This window comes from Neurospora tetrasperma, assembly GCF_000213175.1.
Source record: "Neurospora tetrasperma FGSC 2508 unplaced genomic scaffold NEUTE1scaffold_2, whole genome shotgun sequence".
NCBI classification, from domain to species: Eukaryota; Fungi; Ascomycota; class Sordariomycetes; order Sordariales; family Sordariaceae; genus Neurospora; species Neurospora tetrasperma.
The window spans coordinates 2,566,142-2,582,092 of NW_009799100.1; the positions used below are offsets into that span (position 1 = coordinate 2,566,142).

The 15,951-nt window shown below is 53.0% G+C and overlaps 7 protein-coding genes across 7 annotated transcripts; 2 read left to right on the top strand and 5 right to left on the bottom strand.

Annotated features, from left to right (window-relative positions):
- Window positions 1–425: 425 nt before the first annotated feature.
- On the bottom strand, window positions 426–1,676 carry NEUTE1DRAFT_60345 (uncharacterized protein; the record flags this gene model as incomplete). Its single annotated transcript, XM_009851144.1, has 2 exons — window positions 426–1,474; window positions 1,637–1,676. The coding sequence occupies one exon, from the start codon at window positions 1,413–1,415 to the stop codon at window positions 654–656; it is 762 nt and encodes a 253-aa protein (XP_009849446.1).
- Window positions 1,677–1,955: 279 nt separating this feature from the next.
- NEUTE1DRAFT_128634 (uncharacterized protein) lies at window positions 1,956–4,737 on the bottom strand (the record flags this gene model as incomplete). Its single annotated transcript, XM_009851145.1, has 2 exons — window positions 1,956–4,452; window positions 4,524–4,737. The coding sequence occupies 2 exons, from the start codon at window positions 4,671–4,673 to the stop codon at window positions 2,212–2,214; spliced, it is 2,391 nt and encodes a 796-aa protein (XP_009849447.1).
- Window positions 4,738–5,238: 501 nt separating this feature from the next.
- Window positions 5,239–6,343, top strand: NEUTE1DRAFT_79030 (uncharacterized protein; the record flags this gene model as incomplete). The annotated part of the gene is made up of 2 exons (XM_009851146.1): window positions 5,239–5,330; window positions 5,402–6,343. 2 exons carry the CDS (start codon window positions 5,293–5,295, stop codon window positions 6,090–6,092), a joined length of 729 nt encoding a protein of 242 aa, XP_009849448.1.
- Window positions 6,344–8,340: 1,997 nt separating this feature from the next.
- On the bottom strand, window positions 8,341–9,702 carry NEUTE1DRAFT_121047 (uncharacterized protein; the record flags this gene model as incomplete). The annotated part of the gene is made up of 1 exon (XM_009851147.1): window positions 8,341–9,702. The coding sequence occupies one exon, from the start codon at window positions 9,700–9,702 to the stop codon at window positions 8,440–8,442; it is 1,263 nt and encodes a 420-aa protein (XP_009849449.1).
- Window positions 9,703–10,273: 571 nt separating this feature from the next.
- Window positions 10,274–11,319, top strand: NEUTE1DRAFT_79035 (uncharacterized protein; the record flags this gene model as incomplete). Its single annotated transcript, XM_009851148.1, has 2 exons — window positions 10,274–10,546; window positions 10,625–11,319. 2 exons carry the CDS (start codon window positions 10,274–10,276, stop codon window positions 11,078–11,080), a joined length of 729 nt encoding a protein of 242 aa, XP_009849450.1.
- A 38-nt stretch (window positions 11,320–11,357) lies between these two features.
- On the bottom strand, window positions 11,358–12,917 carry NEUTE1DRAFT_79040 (uncharacterized protein; the record flags this gene model as incomplete). The annotated part of the gene is made up of 3 exons (XM_009851149.1): window positions 11,358–11,785; window positions 11,892–12,501; window positions 12,626–12,917. 3 exons carry the CDS (start codon window positions 12,702–12,704, stop codon window positions 11,536–11,538), a joined length of 939 nt encoding a protein of 312 aa, XP_009849451.1.
- Window positions 12,918–13,247: 330 nt separating this feature from the next.
- On the bottom strand, window positions 13,248–15,679 carry NEUTE1DRAFT_79043 (uncharacterized protein; the record flags this gene model as incomplete). Its single annotated transcript, XM_009851150.1, has 3 exons — window positions 13,248–14,324; window positions 14,399–14,626; window positions 14,697–15,679. The coding sequence occupies 3 exons, from the start codon at window positions 15,185–15,187 to the stop codon at window positions 13,544–13,546; spliced, it is 1,500 nt and encodes a 499-aa protein (XP_009849452.1).
- Window positions 15,680–15,951: the final 272 nt, after the last annotated feature.

Here is a 15,951-nt window from a genome sequence, read left to right on the forward strand (position 1 = left end):
GTTTTTGGTCTTCGAGTGCTCATTAGCCCCGTCATGCTGTTGAGACGTTCTTATTTTCGCGAATCGCTCTGAGTTCTTGACATAAGTTACAGGGGTATGCCGGTAGCCAGACTGCTTCTCGTATCACGTATTCGTTGCACTTGTCCGGTGTCATGTTGCTCGAATCTGATTGTTGTCCTTGTCAACTATGCATGCCTGGACCTTCCTCGGGAGCCCCTTATGTAGGGAAAAGTGTCACATGTATAGTAGTCGCCGGGATAACTCAGCTCCACCCGAGGCTGATCAAGAGCGTCCGTAGTCCCGGCCACGGGGAACTGGGGATTTCTCTTGACCGACATTCCAGAGATCCTACCAAACTGATGCTTCCCAATACTTTGTGATTGAGACGGGTTCCGGGTGTCTGGACTCCGACGAGTAGCTATTGTGAAATTCCTGTGATAATTCAAGTAAATCTATGCTATGTCTTTGCACCGTCATCAATAATCCATGCATGGAATATTCGTGGGACTTGTACATACGCTTGCTGATAATCAACCCTTTTTATCCCTTGAGCTGGTTCTACAACACAAGGCAAGGCGGAATCCTGGTGTAAGGGCTTATCTCGCGTCTTCCAACGACTCGAGCAGGAGATGCGCATCTCTTCCACCCACTCTCTAATCGAAGCTGCTGGCAAGTGCCACACAGCTGAACCTCAAATCGCCGCCCCCTCTCTCTAGGAACTTGAGCGGTCCAAGCGTCAACGCCGCTTGGCTCAGGACATCATCGTCCTTGCCAAGTTCACCCCTCTTCAGCGGTCCCTTTCTGCGTCCGTCTAGCTCCCACAAGCCTCCATCCTCGGTCTTGACGAAGCAGACATAGTGCAGATCGACCTCGTCTGTAGCGGCCGGTGCTTCGGTATCGCCCTGGGTCGCCGCGCTCTTGTGGGCATTAGCCAGCTCAGAGTTCGTTTCCAGCACTCTTGCCCTCGCAACGGGATCCAGCGGTGTCGCATCCTTGATGATTTTGTCCAGGGTCGAACCCTCTTCCACAAGCTGGCGGGCCGGCCCGTTGATGGCCGCATGGAGCAGACCCATCAGACCGCAGGCGTTGCGGATTGTCTGGCGAAACCAGAGAACAGGCTCTAGCGGGCCCTTGCCTGAGTAGTCTTCGAGGAGAGAGTCCTCAGCGAGGCGAGCCGATTCGTAGGCGGCCGAGACGGGGAAGACCATCAGCAGAGCCAGGGCAGGGCGCGGGATGAAGGCGAGCATGTCTGGGTCGGTGAGGGAGTAGACGTCGTGAACCTGGAGGGAGGTCGAGAGACCGAGCTTATGGAGGAGGCTGGTCATGAGTTCGGGGTTGGCTTCGAGGGGGATGAAGGCCGGACGATCGGAAGCAGCGGGGACGCCGCCGTGGGGATCAACTTCGTTGGAGGCCATGATGATGGTAGTTCGGGAGGTCTATCTGTGCGCTTGGTTGTCTTTGATGCTGAAGATATCTTCAAAAGACTTGATCAGCTTATGCTCGATGAGAGTGCCTAGAGTATACCTAGAGTGCCGGCAGCTTGATGAAGCTTGACCCCGCGGTCGGCGCGCAAAACAACCCCCTCTGATCTACCCAGCTGGGGTCCGGTTGCTGTAAGCAGAAGTCTGGAGCTTACCTTGTTGTTTCCACCTGTTAGGCTTGCTGTGGAAGTTGTGGTGATGGGTTGGTGATTTGTCGTGGTGGACGACAGCTGTAATCGGAAGAATTGTTGCCAGTGATGGTGCCTAACCGAGGGCACCCATGTGATGATATCATATGCACACTGTGGAGACCTCGACAGTGGATGGTGGGAGCGCAGCCCCAGAGACAGCTGTAAACCCGCTAGGCGCTTCAGGAACAGCACAGTATATCTGTACACTACACTAATCACCATGCAGTGGAACATGATACTCGAGCGGTCCACATTGAAATGTCTGAAAGAGATCAGCAACACCAAGGGCAAAAGAAGACTAGAAATTGTAGCTACAGAGAGGAACTTGTACTTCCAAGAAGCTTTTATACATCGAATAACAACTCCCCAATCGCTAGGCTAACCAACTTGCCCCCTAATACCAACGCCGACCATCCATGTAGTTCTACTGGTGGCATTCAAATCCGTTTCGGTAGAGATACATATATCATAATACACGCCCAGCTCCAAGCTTCCATATAGTACAGATACCTTCCATATAGTACAGATATTGGAGGTCTTTATCCTCGAGAGACACGGCTGTTGGGGTTCGCAGTTGTCCTGCGAGCGCGAACTGGCAGAGCAGCATTGACCTCCTTCTTCTCCCGATACAGCGGCTCCTCGTGTCCCTCTGCGTCCCACAAACCGGGACCGCTCTCAGCGACAGGAGCCTCCTCAGCCTCTGCGCCAAGGAGTTTCTCTTCCTTCTTGCTATGCGACTGGGCCTGGCGTCTGAGCATCTCACGACGTCTTTGTTGCTTGTCTGCCTCGTAATCGGCAGCTTCCAGACAGTTTGTGATCTTCTCCTCAACCAGAGATTTGACGTGAAACGCCAGTTTTTGGCTGACAAACACGCCACGGTACCGATAGCTGAGCCACAAATACAGAGTGACAGCTTTATGGAGACCTTCGAGTCGCAGCAGGTAGTTCTTTTGTCCCTGGGGATCAAGCTGTGAAGCATCAACATCGAGCGCCTCCAGATCAACCTCGGGAATCTCGAGCAAGTGACCTCCGGATAAGTTGGCAATACTCCAAGCGAATGCCCTGAGAATGTCTTTTTGACCCTTTTCCCGGAGTGAAACAGGGGCTGTCAGCAAGACCGATCGGTCGTATATGCTGAGGTCGAACTCCTTGAGGACATCGGAGATGTCGAGATGCTCGCCAAAGCTGCACATGTTGAAGGAGCTCGAGAGCCGTGCCATTTCCCTGAGTCTGGACAGAACGAACGCAAGTGGAATATCGGGAGAGAACAGGGAGGCAAACCGCTCGATGATGTGCGATGGCGGCAAGATACCCGCCGCGGCAATGGGCTTGGCGTCGTTTTGAAGATGTTTTCTGATAACACCGAGATCCTGTTCATCCATAGCTGTGACGAAGCCCGGCGCTCCCCACTTGCTGAAGGCAGACGTAGCTGAAGTCTCCTCTTCTTTGCCGGAGCGAACAGCATCAGTGGCTGTCCTATAACGACCAGCCCTACCGCCAATCTGCTTGACTTCCGGGATTGTCAGAGGGCGATGCGCCATGCCGTCGAATTTGAATGCCGATTCGAAGACGACGCGTTTGATCTCTAGGTTCAGACCCATGCCAATAGCATCACTGGCGACCAGGAAATCGTACTCGTTGTTCGGGTCATTGAACAAGGCAGCCTGCGCCGCTCTGGTTTCGGGCGGCAACGAGCCATAAACAATGGCACATTTACGCCCAGTCGCTTCTTCGATACCAGCTTTCAGAGAATGCAAATTGACCCGAGAAAACGAGATAACAGCGTCGCCTTTTTGGAGGTTCTTGAAGTCGGTGCCAACAGCTTGCTCCATGGGAAGCAAGGGGTTCAGTCTCTGATAACGATGCACAATACACTTGTCACCCAAGCGAGCACAGAGTTCCTGTATCAGATCAACCACTCTTTCCTCGCCACAGAGATGAAGCTCCTTTGCTTGGCAGCCCAGAACTGCCTGGGTCCAAGCCCAACCACGGTGTTCGTCGGCGATCATTTGAATTTCGTCAATGACAGCGACATCAACCTTCCAGTTCAATGGCGTCATTTCCACCGTACAACTTCGGAAGAACATGTCGGCGTCTTCCGGTATCCTCTGTTCCTCGCCTGTGATGAGGGCACACGATTTGCCCTTTGCAGTAAATCGCGTGTAGATTTCGTGCGCCAGCAGGCGGAGAGGACCGGCATAGATGCCCGATTTCGCGTTTTCCAGAGCTTTCAAGGCGTTGTAGGTCTTTCCAGAGTTCGTCGGGCCGACGTGCAGGTGAATAGTGCGCTGCAGTTGACGAGTCGCAGGGAACCATTCGTAAGGGAAGCGCAAATCGGCAAGTCGTAGGTGTAACTCTGTGGTGGACTTGGAGAACTGCTTGCGCATCAAGAAGGTCTGGAGCGCGTAACGAAGCTCCTTGGTCAATCCTGCCGCATCCCCCTTGATAAAGGCAGAGCGCAAGTTCCAGAACAGAGGGTTATCAGTCCGCGACGTCATGCCGAGTGCGCTGGCCAGGTGAAAGGACCTCTTCAGAGCCTCTTTGAAGAAGGAGATCTCTTGGTAGTAGCTCTCTTGAGTGTGCAGTCCGAATGCTCTGTATTCCCGGTGCTCTGGGTCCCATTGTCCCAATTCCCATAGGAGGTGATTCAAACGGTGCTTTGTAAGGTCGTAGAACTCGTCGTATCTCTGCCGCAGCGCCGGCTCCGAGGGCGTCGTCCTGCGCTGTGCCCTTTCCCGGTCATTGAGGCGTCGTCGAAGCTGTTCATCAGCTGGCAGATCCTGCAAGGCGAAAGAAGGTCAGCATTCCGGAAGATGAGCGCTAGGGGCGGAAGATGTCGAGGGAATCTAACATTAAAAGATCTAATTGAAGTGTCGGAAGCGGTCTTGGAGCTGCGCGGCGCGGGCTTCTTGGGTGGTTTAGACGACTTCACCCGAAAGCGGCGAGTAACGAGGACTGCGCTCCGCGGACATCTCCAGGCCTGCCCTAACAACGCATTCATGACGGTGGACGAAGTGCGCCGGCGATCATGCTCGTCGTTCGAGTGGGCACAAGGTGTTGGTTTTCAGAGGCGTGAACTTGAGCCCGGAACAACGTGGGATGGAGGCGCTACAACAATTCTTATCGTGGAGTTTCTGACCTTCGGCTCCAATTCTTTTTCTTTATCGCTTGGTTCCTGTCCTTCCACAGACGGGAGCACTCCTACTCTTGGCACTGTGCTGCCTTTGACCCCTGCAGTGGGACTATTCACCCCCCGGCTGAACTCGAAACCGACCCACCCGCCAAGCCCACAAGGCCGTCAAAGGTGGAGTGGTCCTGCATCGTCATCATGCAGCCCGTGAGTGGACAGTGACACTTAACTACTGAGCCCGCTCTGTAACCTCAGTGGCAACCACCGTGACCGACAGCTACACTGCTACACTAAGTAGAAACAGCATTTTTCGAATCTCGGGTCTCGATTAGTTCAGCATTGATCATATCATTCGATCACCACGAGCCGCGATCCGCCATCTTGAGACTTGGACGCTGAGCCATTCAACCTTCTTTCATACACAACACCCCGCGGCCTGGTGATTCCGACCCAAAGAAATCTTGCTATACCTCTTTGCGCGCATCCAAAAATGGCTTCATCATCGACTTCAGCAACTCCTCTCCTCTAGTACGTTACTTCACCACCTTACCTACCTTATCTGACCAGCCCTCGCCGATCACTGACACCCCTCTCCGCAGCTCCTGCATCGCCCACAACACCACCATCCTAGCCGAGTGCACCACCTCCGCCTCGTCCCAGACCTCCTCCCTCGCCTCGCTGATTCTCCCCAAGATCGACCACTCGACTCCTCAAAAGCTCACCTACACTCATGGCTCCTACCACATCCACTATATGTCCGAGTCGCCCTCGGACTGGACGTCGCAGCCCTCTGCCTCCTCCGCGGGAGGGCTCACCTTCTTGGTCGTGGCCGACTCCTTCCTAGGGCGCCGCATCCCCTTCGGTTTCTTGGTTGAAGTCCGCAAGCGCTTTCTAGCCCAATACCCGCCTGGGCCGACCAACGATTTCTCGGACATGCCCAACTATGGCACGGCCTCGTTCAACTCGGAGCTCAAGACACTCATGGTCGACTACGGTACCACGGGCCAGGGACAAAACGATGCAATCACCAACGCTAAGCGGGAGATTGAGGATGTGAAGGGCATCATGACTAGGAACATTGAGGGTCTGCTGGAGAGAGGCGAGAGGATTGATCTGTTGGTGGATAAGACGGATAGGTTGGGCGGCAGTGCGCGCGAGTTCAGGGTTAGGAGCAGGGGGCTCAAGCGCAAGATGTGGTGGAAGAATGTAAAGCTGATGGCGCTGTTGGCGCTGGTGGTGGTGTTGATTGTGCTGTCGATCGTGCTTGCGGTGAAGAACAGCTTGCCATGAAGGATCGGGTTGGGAGACCTGGTCTTGGGCTTCCAATTGCCTGAGTGGACTTGGATTTAATGAGTGACGGGTTACGAAAATACGGGGTCTCATGTCGTTATGGCTTTCTGCTCTTGTTGTCACTATAATTTTGGCGTTTTCCTCCATATCCTGCGGTTGCGTTCTATTCCTTTGCTAATGTTTGCTCCGGTTATAACATGTAGAGCCTGTATCATCGCTTCGTTTTTCAATCGGATGCTCTTCTCTCCTTGATCACTTGTGGACGCAATGTCCCGCCGGGAAATGAGGACAGAGTGGCTGCAGTCACGGTGTTGGTGATATGAAAGAAAGAAATTCAGGGAGCTTGAAGATTTACAGCACCTAACCCAACGCAAATTGAAGTCCCCGGTCATTTGTGTATTAACGAAACGAAAGACGATAACTATACAAACATTGTCTTCATCAGTACCAGGTCCGACAACACGGAGCATCGCCTGCTTTTCTTTCGTCAACAGCGACAGCCACAAGTTCTCCACCAAAAGCGTCCGCTTCACTACGATAACAGTAACGTCTCGCTTAGTATCATCATCACCTCCTCTGCCGTCAAAATCGCCCATAAGAAATCACCGGAAGAATAGAAGAAATAAAACAAAAATCAGATGATGAGACCTAGTCAACCAGCACCCCCAGACCCCTCACCGCTACCTCATCAATAGTTTGCCCCCCATTCTTGGGCGACGCGCCACGTCGTATTGCCGTATCGTGACTGTCGTCAGATTGTCAAGGGGACTGTCGCGTTGCCGGACGGATGCGGATAGATCGGGCAAACACCTGGGGGGGACGGAGCGGACGGGGCTCCTTTGGTCGAAAATTGTACCCGTTGTCAGGAATTAAACGGGCGAGGGCCATGGTGAGGGCCTGTGAGTCTGGTTTGGTTGATGATTTGAACTTGCCCTTTGCTGAATCGCTTGACGATATGTTTCATTGACAACGTTGAAAGATCAGGGTGAAAGACCTAGTGTATAGCTAGGGTCCTAGTTGGTTAGTCACTGGTGCTTGGTGGTCCGTTGTCGAGTGAGTTGCCGAGAAAAAGAGAATTGGCATGTTGTAATGCCAAGTTGGAAGGTATTTGTATATATTCTGTCTTGATTTCGGCTTGAGATCATCAGTGATTGCTTGAGACCGCACGACCGCACGCAGTCCGTTCCATAATGTCCCAAGACCCCGAGATACGATAATGGTGATACGGGTTGTTAAGCTCGTTGTAAACAACACCATATCATGGGGCGTCAGAAATGCCCCCGAGTCTCGACTGTATGTCTCGCATCTGACGCCTCCTCATCCACACCGATTTTCATCCAGCATCCTCATAGCCTCGAACTTCCCCCAGCAACCTTCGCCGACCCAATTGCCATATTTCCCAGGCTCACAACCCCTTGCCTCTGAAGCCTTTGCGCGTCTTGGAACATATACCCATGAACCACCGGGCTCACCGCATGCGACGATGATGTGCCACTAGGTCCGGGTTTTTGAAGTGTGAAAGACGGACTTCTTCGCAGTCTTGGCGTGAAGAAAACTGGATGGCAGTAGGATGGGTCGAGAGTCATGGCAGGTGATGGTGGCATTGCCGCTTTCGGAACAGACGTAAGGTGCTTTGTTCTGGATTGTGAGAGTGAAGGTGACGATGATGATGATAGTAGCGGTACCTGAGCCTTTGGGGGGTTTGATGGGAGGGTCGTCATTGATGTTTTGGTGTTGATGATTTGCTTGCTTTGGTGGTCTCGGTGCCAGTTTTTTGGTATTTGGAGATCTGTCGGTTTATAGCTTGGTTAAAGTCACGGTTGAACTGCGTAATCGAGTTGGAGTTGAGGGAGGCCCCCGAAGCTGTGTGTTGTTGAGGGCAATAGTTAACTGGTGAGCCTTACGGAGGTTGAGAACGGATATGATCGCTAGGGCCGAGACTCGGCTTCTTGATTAACAAGGCAGTTCTGGTATCAGAAACAGCTCGGCGGAGATTGAAATGAGCGACATCTAATGCACCCCAGAAATTCATGATCCTGGGACGTTGGATCGTCCAGGATGCTATTTACATAGTTCGTCATTGTTGATCATCTTCACGTGAAGTGCCGAAAGAGCCCCACTATACTTACCGGCCCGGCGTTCTATCCCCGCACAATATGGTGTCCTGCCTGCCTGCTAAGCGCCCGAGGGGGGCTCCGCTCATGGATCGGCCCGTCCCCGAGCATCGGGATTCAATTCCACATGCGGCCTGCATCTTGTACGTACATTACTGTATGGTACCTAGTCTTCAGTCTACACTATGAGTACGTGAAATCTATATGCTGTTACTGGTCTATTTGACTTCCTTCTAGGCAGTCTTCTCTCCATTTTTCGCCTTCTTCCCACTCTTGGGCTTTTCCTTGTCTTTCTGCTTCCCCTTCTTAATCGTGTTTACTAAAGCTTCAATCTCCTCGACACGTTCCCGTTCCTTCTTATCCTCCTCCTTCTCCATTTCTCGTTTCTTTGCCCTTGCCCGCTTTGCAGCCGCATCCTTCTCCTTCTCCTCAATCAGCTTATCGCTTGATTCCCACAGCTTTTTTGCAATGGCTTCGTCGTCCACATCCTTCCGTGCGCAGTCGACCACCATGCACTCCTTGACCACTTTTCCACCCTTGTCGCGAACGAGACTGCCTTCCATAACCGCCCACAAGATAGACTGCGCGCCCATCCTTGCGCTCTTGAGGAAAAGCCAGGAAAAGACGTAAAGGAAGAGGTATACGATGAGACCCCATACGGTGCCTCTAGTAAGCCACCGGCGCATGCCAGGCGTTCTCGAGTATCCAGGATCCACCAAAAAGACGCGCGCATTCATCGGAAGCTCATCGGGCCTCTTGTATGCGTCCAGATGCTTCTGATAGGCCTTGCCAAACACCATCATGGCCATCTTACTCCGCGCGTATGCCTTGCCGGGGGACCAGTCCTTCTTATCCAAAGCTTTATCCAACGACGGCGAGCGGATGTAGGCGGAGCATGTCGGGATAATGATGCGCACGTCGCGGTCGAACGGTTGGGCGCGGATCGCGGGACTGAGGATGCCCAGCAGATGGAAGTTGGAGAGGAAATTAACCTGCCAGGTGCTCTCCACCCCATCCGGTGTCTCAGTCCTCGACTTTCCGGGCGGTGTGAGGGTCGATCCGCAGAGAACGATGGTGTCGAGGCGGCGGGGAGGAGCGTTGTCAACCCATTTTGTCGCAAATTTTCGGACGCTATGCAGAGAACGTAGATCAACTTGTTCAGCGTAGATAAGCTGGTTGTTGGTGCGCTCGCGCATGTCGTCGATGAAGTCGACGAGAAAGGCGTCGTTATGTTCGTGGTGTGTGAGGAGGATGATTTGGGCGCCTCGCTTGGCAAGCTCGTAGACCGTAGCGGCGCCGATTCCTGATGTGCCGCCGGTGATCATGACAACGCGACCGTGCATGTTCCGTTCAGCCGTACATGTCGCGCCACTGGCGTAGATCTTCGTGACCGCGATGGCTCCGAGAGCGCTGCCGGCCTTGGTGAGAGTCCACGGCCCGGGTAGCCATGATGGCCACCCGTCCATGAGAACGCTGGCGAGGAAGGGAATTGGCATTATGCGGGATGGGTTTCGAAGGGATCGTTAGTGCTTCCAGTAATGTTACAGGGTCATTCTGCGAATCCTGAGATGTTGTTGCTGTTGTTGTTGGTGGTGCAAAAGCAAAGAACGCTTATGAAAGAGGACAACAAGCTCGAGAAAGGAGGAGCTATCGCAATTGGCTACAGGCCCAACTGGCCAGAAGTTTTGGCTCCAACCACAGCAGCTCAAACAAGGTTACGTCAGGGTTTCAGGGGCTATAATTAGCGACCCAGTCCACCAAAACCGACCCAAGTCCGGATGGAGGAATGGGTCCAACATGGCGGGGACCACGACCAGGAACCGAAACAGAGCCGCATCGACGGCAGGCATCAGACCCCACTAACCACACCTCAAGCGCGGGCATCAAGGTTCTCCCGTGATTGCCCCATCAATTACTACTACTACTTCACCACTTGACGGTCCACTGAGCCTTTACGTCAATTCACGAACCCATTAACACAGCTTACCCATCTCTCCTCCACCGTCAATTACAGAACATCAACACAGACTCATCTAAGAAAAAGCTCTGCCCATGTACCCACAAACAATGGGTTCCTCAGACAGGCGAGCCGTCAAGGTTACAGACAACGATGATGCAGAAGACGTCCCCCTCCACCACCTTCGCCCCTTCGGCACCGGGTTATACAAACAACAGATAAAATTCGTCCCCGCCTCCGATGGCGATCTAGACTCGACCAGTTCGACAACGACCAAGTCCAGCAAGCCAAAACTTGACGTAGCAGGTCTTTACCTGGACATGGTTCTCGCCAATAAGGACAAGAACAAAAACAACGACAAACAAAATGAAAATCAATCAACAGTGACGGATATTACCGCCATCACCACCACCAACACCACTACCTCAGACATAGTCCAAACCACTACACTGCCAACAGAGCAGCCGACAATAGTAGTACCACAACAGGAAATCTGCCAGATCTGTAGCCTCCCCTACGCACCAAATCCAGAATCCAAAGCTATCCACGAGCAGTCCTTTGCGCACCAATCTCGCCTTCCACACTCCCACCCTCCCTCAGCCCTCGACCGTTCACGGATGGGGCTTAAACACCTGACAAGCCACGGCTGGGACCCAGACTCCCGCCAAGGTCTCGGGTCCGCGGCACAGGGAATCCAGTTTCCCATCAAGGGCAAGAAGAAAGATGATCACTTGGGGCTTGGGGTAGAGGTGCCTAAGAATGGGCAGCTGCCAGTGCCAAAGAAGAAGGAAAAGTTGTTGGATGCGAAAAAGGTTCGGAAGATGGCCGAGGTGGAGAAGAAGAAAGCGGAAAGGATACGAAAGGAGTTGTGGGGGAGAGGACCCGATCTGGAGAGGTATTTGAGGAAGGGGGGCTAATGGGTAACGAAGTGGTTGAGGGTCTACATGATTTATTGGCAATATGAATGAGCGTCATATCACCAAGTTACTTAGCTAATCTCGCGGTAGCCGATGTTAGCGGCAGATGGAGGGAGAATCTTGGCTTTATTCAAGGGGATTCGTATGTTAACCCCGAGGAGGGCGAATAATTTCAAGAAGAACGACGGATCAAAAGGATCAGCGCACAGTAATACGCACGTTTGATCACATAGACTAAAGCCAGGGCGATGTCATACCGGGAACCATGGGACGGGAATCAGTTTCCCAACATCAACGTCAACTTGCCTATTTGATCTGTGATACAGCCGAGTGACTCCCTAGATTAATCTTCCTTGGTCTCTTTTTTCCTGAATCGTCCCTTTTGCATATTTGCTACCAAGTGGAACGTGTTAACAACCCTCTCTTAAATGCGAACAACCTCTGAAACGAACCCATTAACTAATGAAGCACAGACACCCCAGAGCAAAATAGAAGATCAGAAGGGGGAAAACCGCCAACCCAACGCGGTTCTTGACAACGCCGCTTCCACTGAGAATGCTTATACCTGCCGCAAAGGACCAGCCTACAAGCACCAGGTACACCGGAATCCGGGCGACCCAGTACAGCGAGAGAGCGGAGAGCATGGCAGCCAGGACGAGAGGGAAAAGGGTGTATCCGATGATACAGACGCTTTGGGCGAAAGAGCTGTTTGTTGGAACCAAAACTGTTAGCATGGCCACATATCATCTCATCAATGATGTAGCTTTGTCAGCTACAACAAGCCACAAGAAAACAAAAAAAAAACACTCACATATTCCCACCCAACAACTTGATCTGCGCCGTCACCACCGCCTCACCAATCCACACCATTGCAAACACTCCGCTAAACACAATCTCCCTCTGCTGCTCCCTGCTCCTAAAGCTCAGCAGAGTACTCAGCAACAGACAGAAGATCAACGGGCCCCAAAGATCCCAGTCCCTCAATCCAGGACTCATATTCCCCTGCTGCAGCAGAGACTCGGGGTCCATCACTCTGCTCGCCAAGCCCGTCAACTCCTCCCTGGCGCCCGACAGGCCGGCATTCCGGATGTTGGCGTAGGCGCCCCGCAGGCCGTCTTCGGACTCGAGCATGGTGCCGCCGAAGAGGTAGCGCGGATACAGCACCTCGCGCATCTTGGACCACACGGCGAGCAGATCACGGCGGAGCGTCTCCCACACCGTCTCGTCGATGGTGTTGTTGGGCGCACGACGGTCCTCGCCGGGAATGCGGGAGGTCCAGGCTGATTGGGTGTTCCCTCCGGAAGAGGACGAGCCGATGCCGCCGGCGGCGGCGGCGGAGGAGGACGAAGAGCCGATGGTGCCGGTTAAGGGTGCGCGGGAGGAGGAGGGGGCAAGAGGGTCGTCGAAGTCGTTTAGGTCGGCTTTGTTTGGGAAATATCTGTGTTAGCAATTGTCTCGTTGTTGTCGAGTGGGGTGGAAGGTGTATGTCTACGTGGACGACAGAGATGTAACTGCGAGAAACTCAAGGGAGTCAGTAGAGCTTACCATCGTCAGGATCTATCAGATCATCGTCGTCCAACATTGGTTGCTGACGGTGGTAGTCTTTACCACCCAGTGAGGCCATCTTTGTGTCGTCGTGCGTGAATGCGGCCAGGCGAGTTGTTCGTTTGTGGCAGAAGGTGTAAGCTTCCCTGTTTGGGTAGGCAGGATTCTCGGACGCAATCAAGGTTGGCCCCTTTCAGTCGGTCAGTGTTCGGTCGATTGGGATGTCAAGAACCTATTCCCAGTCGGGTGGGATACGGTGCCAGAGGTATTCGTGATTGATGGTGGTGGTCTGCCTGCCTAGGAGCTGTTGTGTGGAAAGCTCCGTCAGAGAAGCTTCAATGTTCTTTGGGGGGGGGGGGGGGGGGGCCGATTGGATTGGACGGGCCACGTCCCCATGTTGGGTTCAGCACGGCGGACGACCCCTTCCCCCACGGGTCAAGGTGCTGACGTTTGCTGCTGCTACAGGGCAGTGCTCCAAAATGGCCCGAGCTCTACATACTGTGGTAACACCCCAGGGTTAGGGTTTATGAGTGCTCAAACATCATTCAACCCAAGCCTTCCACCTTCATCAGACTTCCTAACACAATGTCTTGTAAACTTCTGATATCATTTTTTTTTTTTTCATTTGCATCCTATCTCTAAGCTTCCTTGTAGAAGATAGCTGATAACGGATTGTATGCGTTACCCCACTTTCGCCGTCACTTCGCCGTGTATATTGATACATTCCAGACACTCCTCGCCCTGTTCCACGGCGTCTAAATGTAGCTGAAAAGATAATAACAGCAAGTATCCTCCATCTTCTTTTCAATATCCCTGTTTGGACTTTGTAAGCCATCATGGTTCGAATCATGCATCATGTGGTAAAACTCGTCCACCCTTTTCCTTTCCCGACAATCTAACAGACATGCAGCCATTGGCTTAATGATGACCACCCTCCGACCCACTCGTCGCTGGAGCTGGAGACGTGCCCGTCGTCGGGAATGCCTCATGGAGCTCCTGAGGGTTCGGGTAGTGAGCTGCTGCCACGCCGATGGCCACATACACGATCACGCACAACATACCCTCCAGGTAATTAGTCTTCTGGTCCCTCAAGAAGTTTCCGACTGTCAAAATGGCGAGGATCAGCATAGCTAGGTCGAACAGCTCAAAGTTGAACCCCATGGGCTTGTTCATTCCCCAGCCGACAATCACCACGAGAGGGCCGTTGAAAAGGGCCGTCTGTAGCGTTGAGCCCAGTACCGTCGATAGGGCGATATTCATCTGGTTGTCGTACGCTTCGTCTACGGCCGTCAAGTGCTCTGCGGCCTTTTCGACGAGTGGAATCATGATCAAACCGAGAAAGGCATCGGAGACACCGCGTTCCTCAACTAGAAAGTGGATTCTGTCGACGAGCATGATGGCAATGATCGTAACAAGGGCGACGCCCACGGCCAAGGCGATTATGGACTCGATTAGAGTGAGGCGATGACTCTGAAGCTCTTTATGCTTGTCGTCATCACGCTCGGCGTCGGCCTCGAAGATAGCGTCGTAGATACCGTGGTGGGTGCGCATCTGGAAGAAGACGTACACGAGATAGGCGATGATGAGCAAGACAGCGGTGCTACGCGAAATTTCGAGCGTTTTGCGGTCGAGTTCTCTTATGTCTAAGCGGCCATGAAGGGCGTTATAGAAGGCTGTAGGAACGGCTAGGCCGAATCCACTGTGGCAGAAGAAACAGTGAGTACTTGCGCCTGCTAAACACGGAGCTCTAATGTGATAGACGTGGGAACTTACGCAGTGAGCAACAACCCGCTACCGGCTTCACTGACAATTTCGCTAAAGTGCGTCTCCTCGCGCTTGAAACCAGCAGCAACGAAGCAGAAGCCCAGGCAGAGCAGCATCGTAGCAAGGATTGAACCTAGGATCGCAGCCCTAATAACCTGGGTGTAGTCCACTGATGAGGTAGGGCTATACCGTTTTATCAGGACTATAAACAGAATAATCTCGACCAGCGACCCGAAGCTATCGACCGTAGCCAGTTAGCAACGTTACATAACCATGTCCCTAGCGGAAGGAGGAAGAAAATACTCACGTCGTCTCGGCTAACACACCAAACACATGCGGCACCTTCTTGGCCAAATTCTGTCCCGCAAACCCAACCAAGTTCGCACAAGGCACCATAGCAATATACGCCAATATGAATATCGCCAGATCTTGATGAGGGGCGGCGTATCTGAGGGCGATGGCAGCGGGCACCACGGGCCATAGCACGTTGACCATGCGAGACGCCAGCGAGGACGAGCGGAACACGATGCGGAAAAAGTGCCACGGGTGGATGCCGCTTCGTCCACTTTCGCCGCCTGCGCGAACAGGGAACCACGATTTTGGGGCCGGTGGGTGGTGGTGGTGAGAGCCATGGCCGTGGCCTTCTGTTCCGATGGGATCAGAGTGGAGAGGAAGCTGTTGAGGTCCTCGGCTGGAAGAGGAGCCACGCGGGACGCCTCCAGAGTTGGCGTTTCTCTCGTCCAAGATACGTTCGGCGGCGCGCTTTTCTCGCGCCGCTGCATGGTAGGGCGATGTCATGGTGTGTTTTGGTTGCTGTGTAAGATATGTTGTGAGTGATATGAGTGAAGATTTGTAGTTGTAGACAGGTAGGTGGCTTCCCGGTAGCGCGCCTCCTGTACCAGAGATGTTTGTTTGCAGTTGCTCGTCTCGACGAGCAGTGACCCCCCAAGATACAGCGTCCTTTATTCAGGACCGACAAAATGATGGATTTCAGCAAGGACGACTTGTAAACAGAGGTGGGGAAGAGAGATGAAAAAAGAGCCCAATCGGCAAGCCACTAGGTGAAGGCGGTCAGCACTGGATTAGGTAGGTAGGCGTCACAACCCGACTAAAGTTCAGGTGGAGCAGTAAGCTTGTAAGACGAAAAACCACGACTATGTACGAGGCGAGACAGGCGGGAACTCTTTAATAGGAAGATGCATGGAGAAAACAGGACAGTAGCAAGTTTGTATAAGACGAAGAATGAGGAGGAGGAAGAGTATCAAGACGTGATATTTATGAGCATCCACGTCGGTCTCACTCATTGATCGCAGGACTCACAAGAAGCATACATATCTGATAATTGGACCAGATGACGCTCACAACCCCACGGGAAGGAAAGAGAGAGAGAGAGAGCTGAAGTCAACCCACGCTCATCCTCCCCATTTGCGCATGGTCCGTCGCTGTTAGAAAACCGTTTATCATGGGTCTAGGCTCGAGGTTCGATGCAGGAGCCACCCTGCTCTTCTCACACCAGGGGGACCCCTAGAGGCAGCCAAGCGCCAAGAATCCGTTTGTGCAGA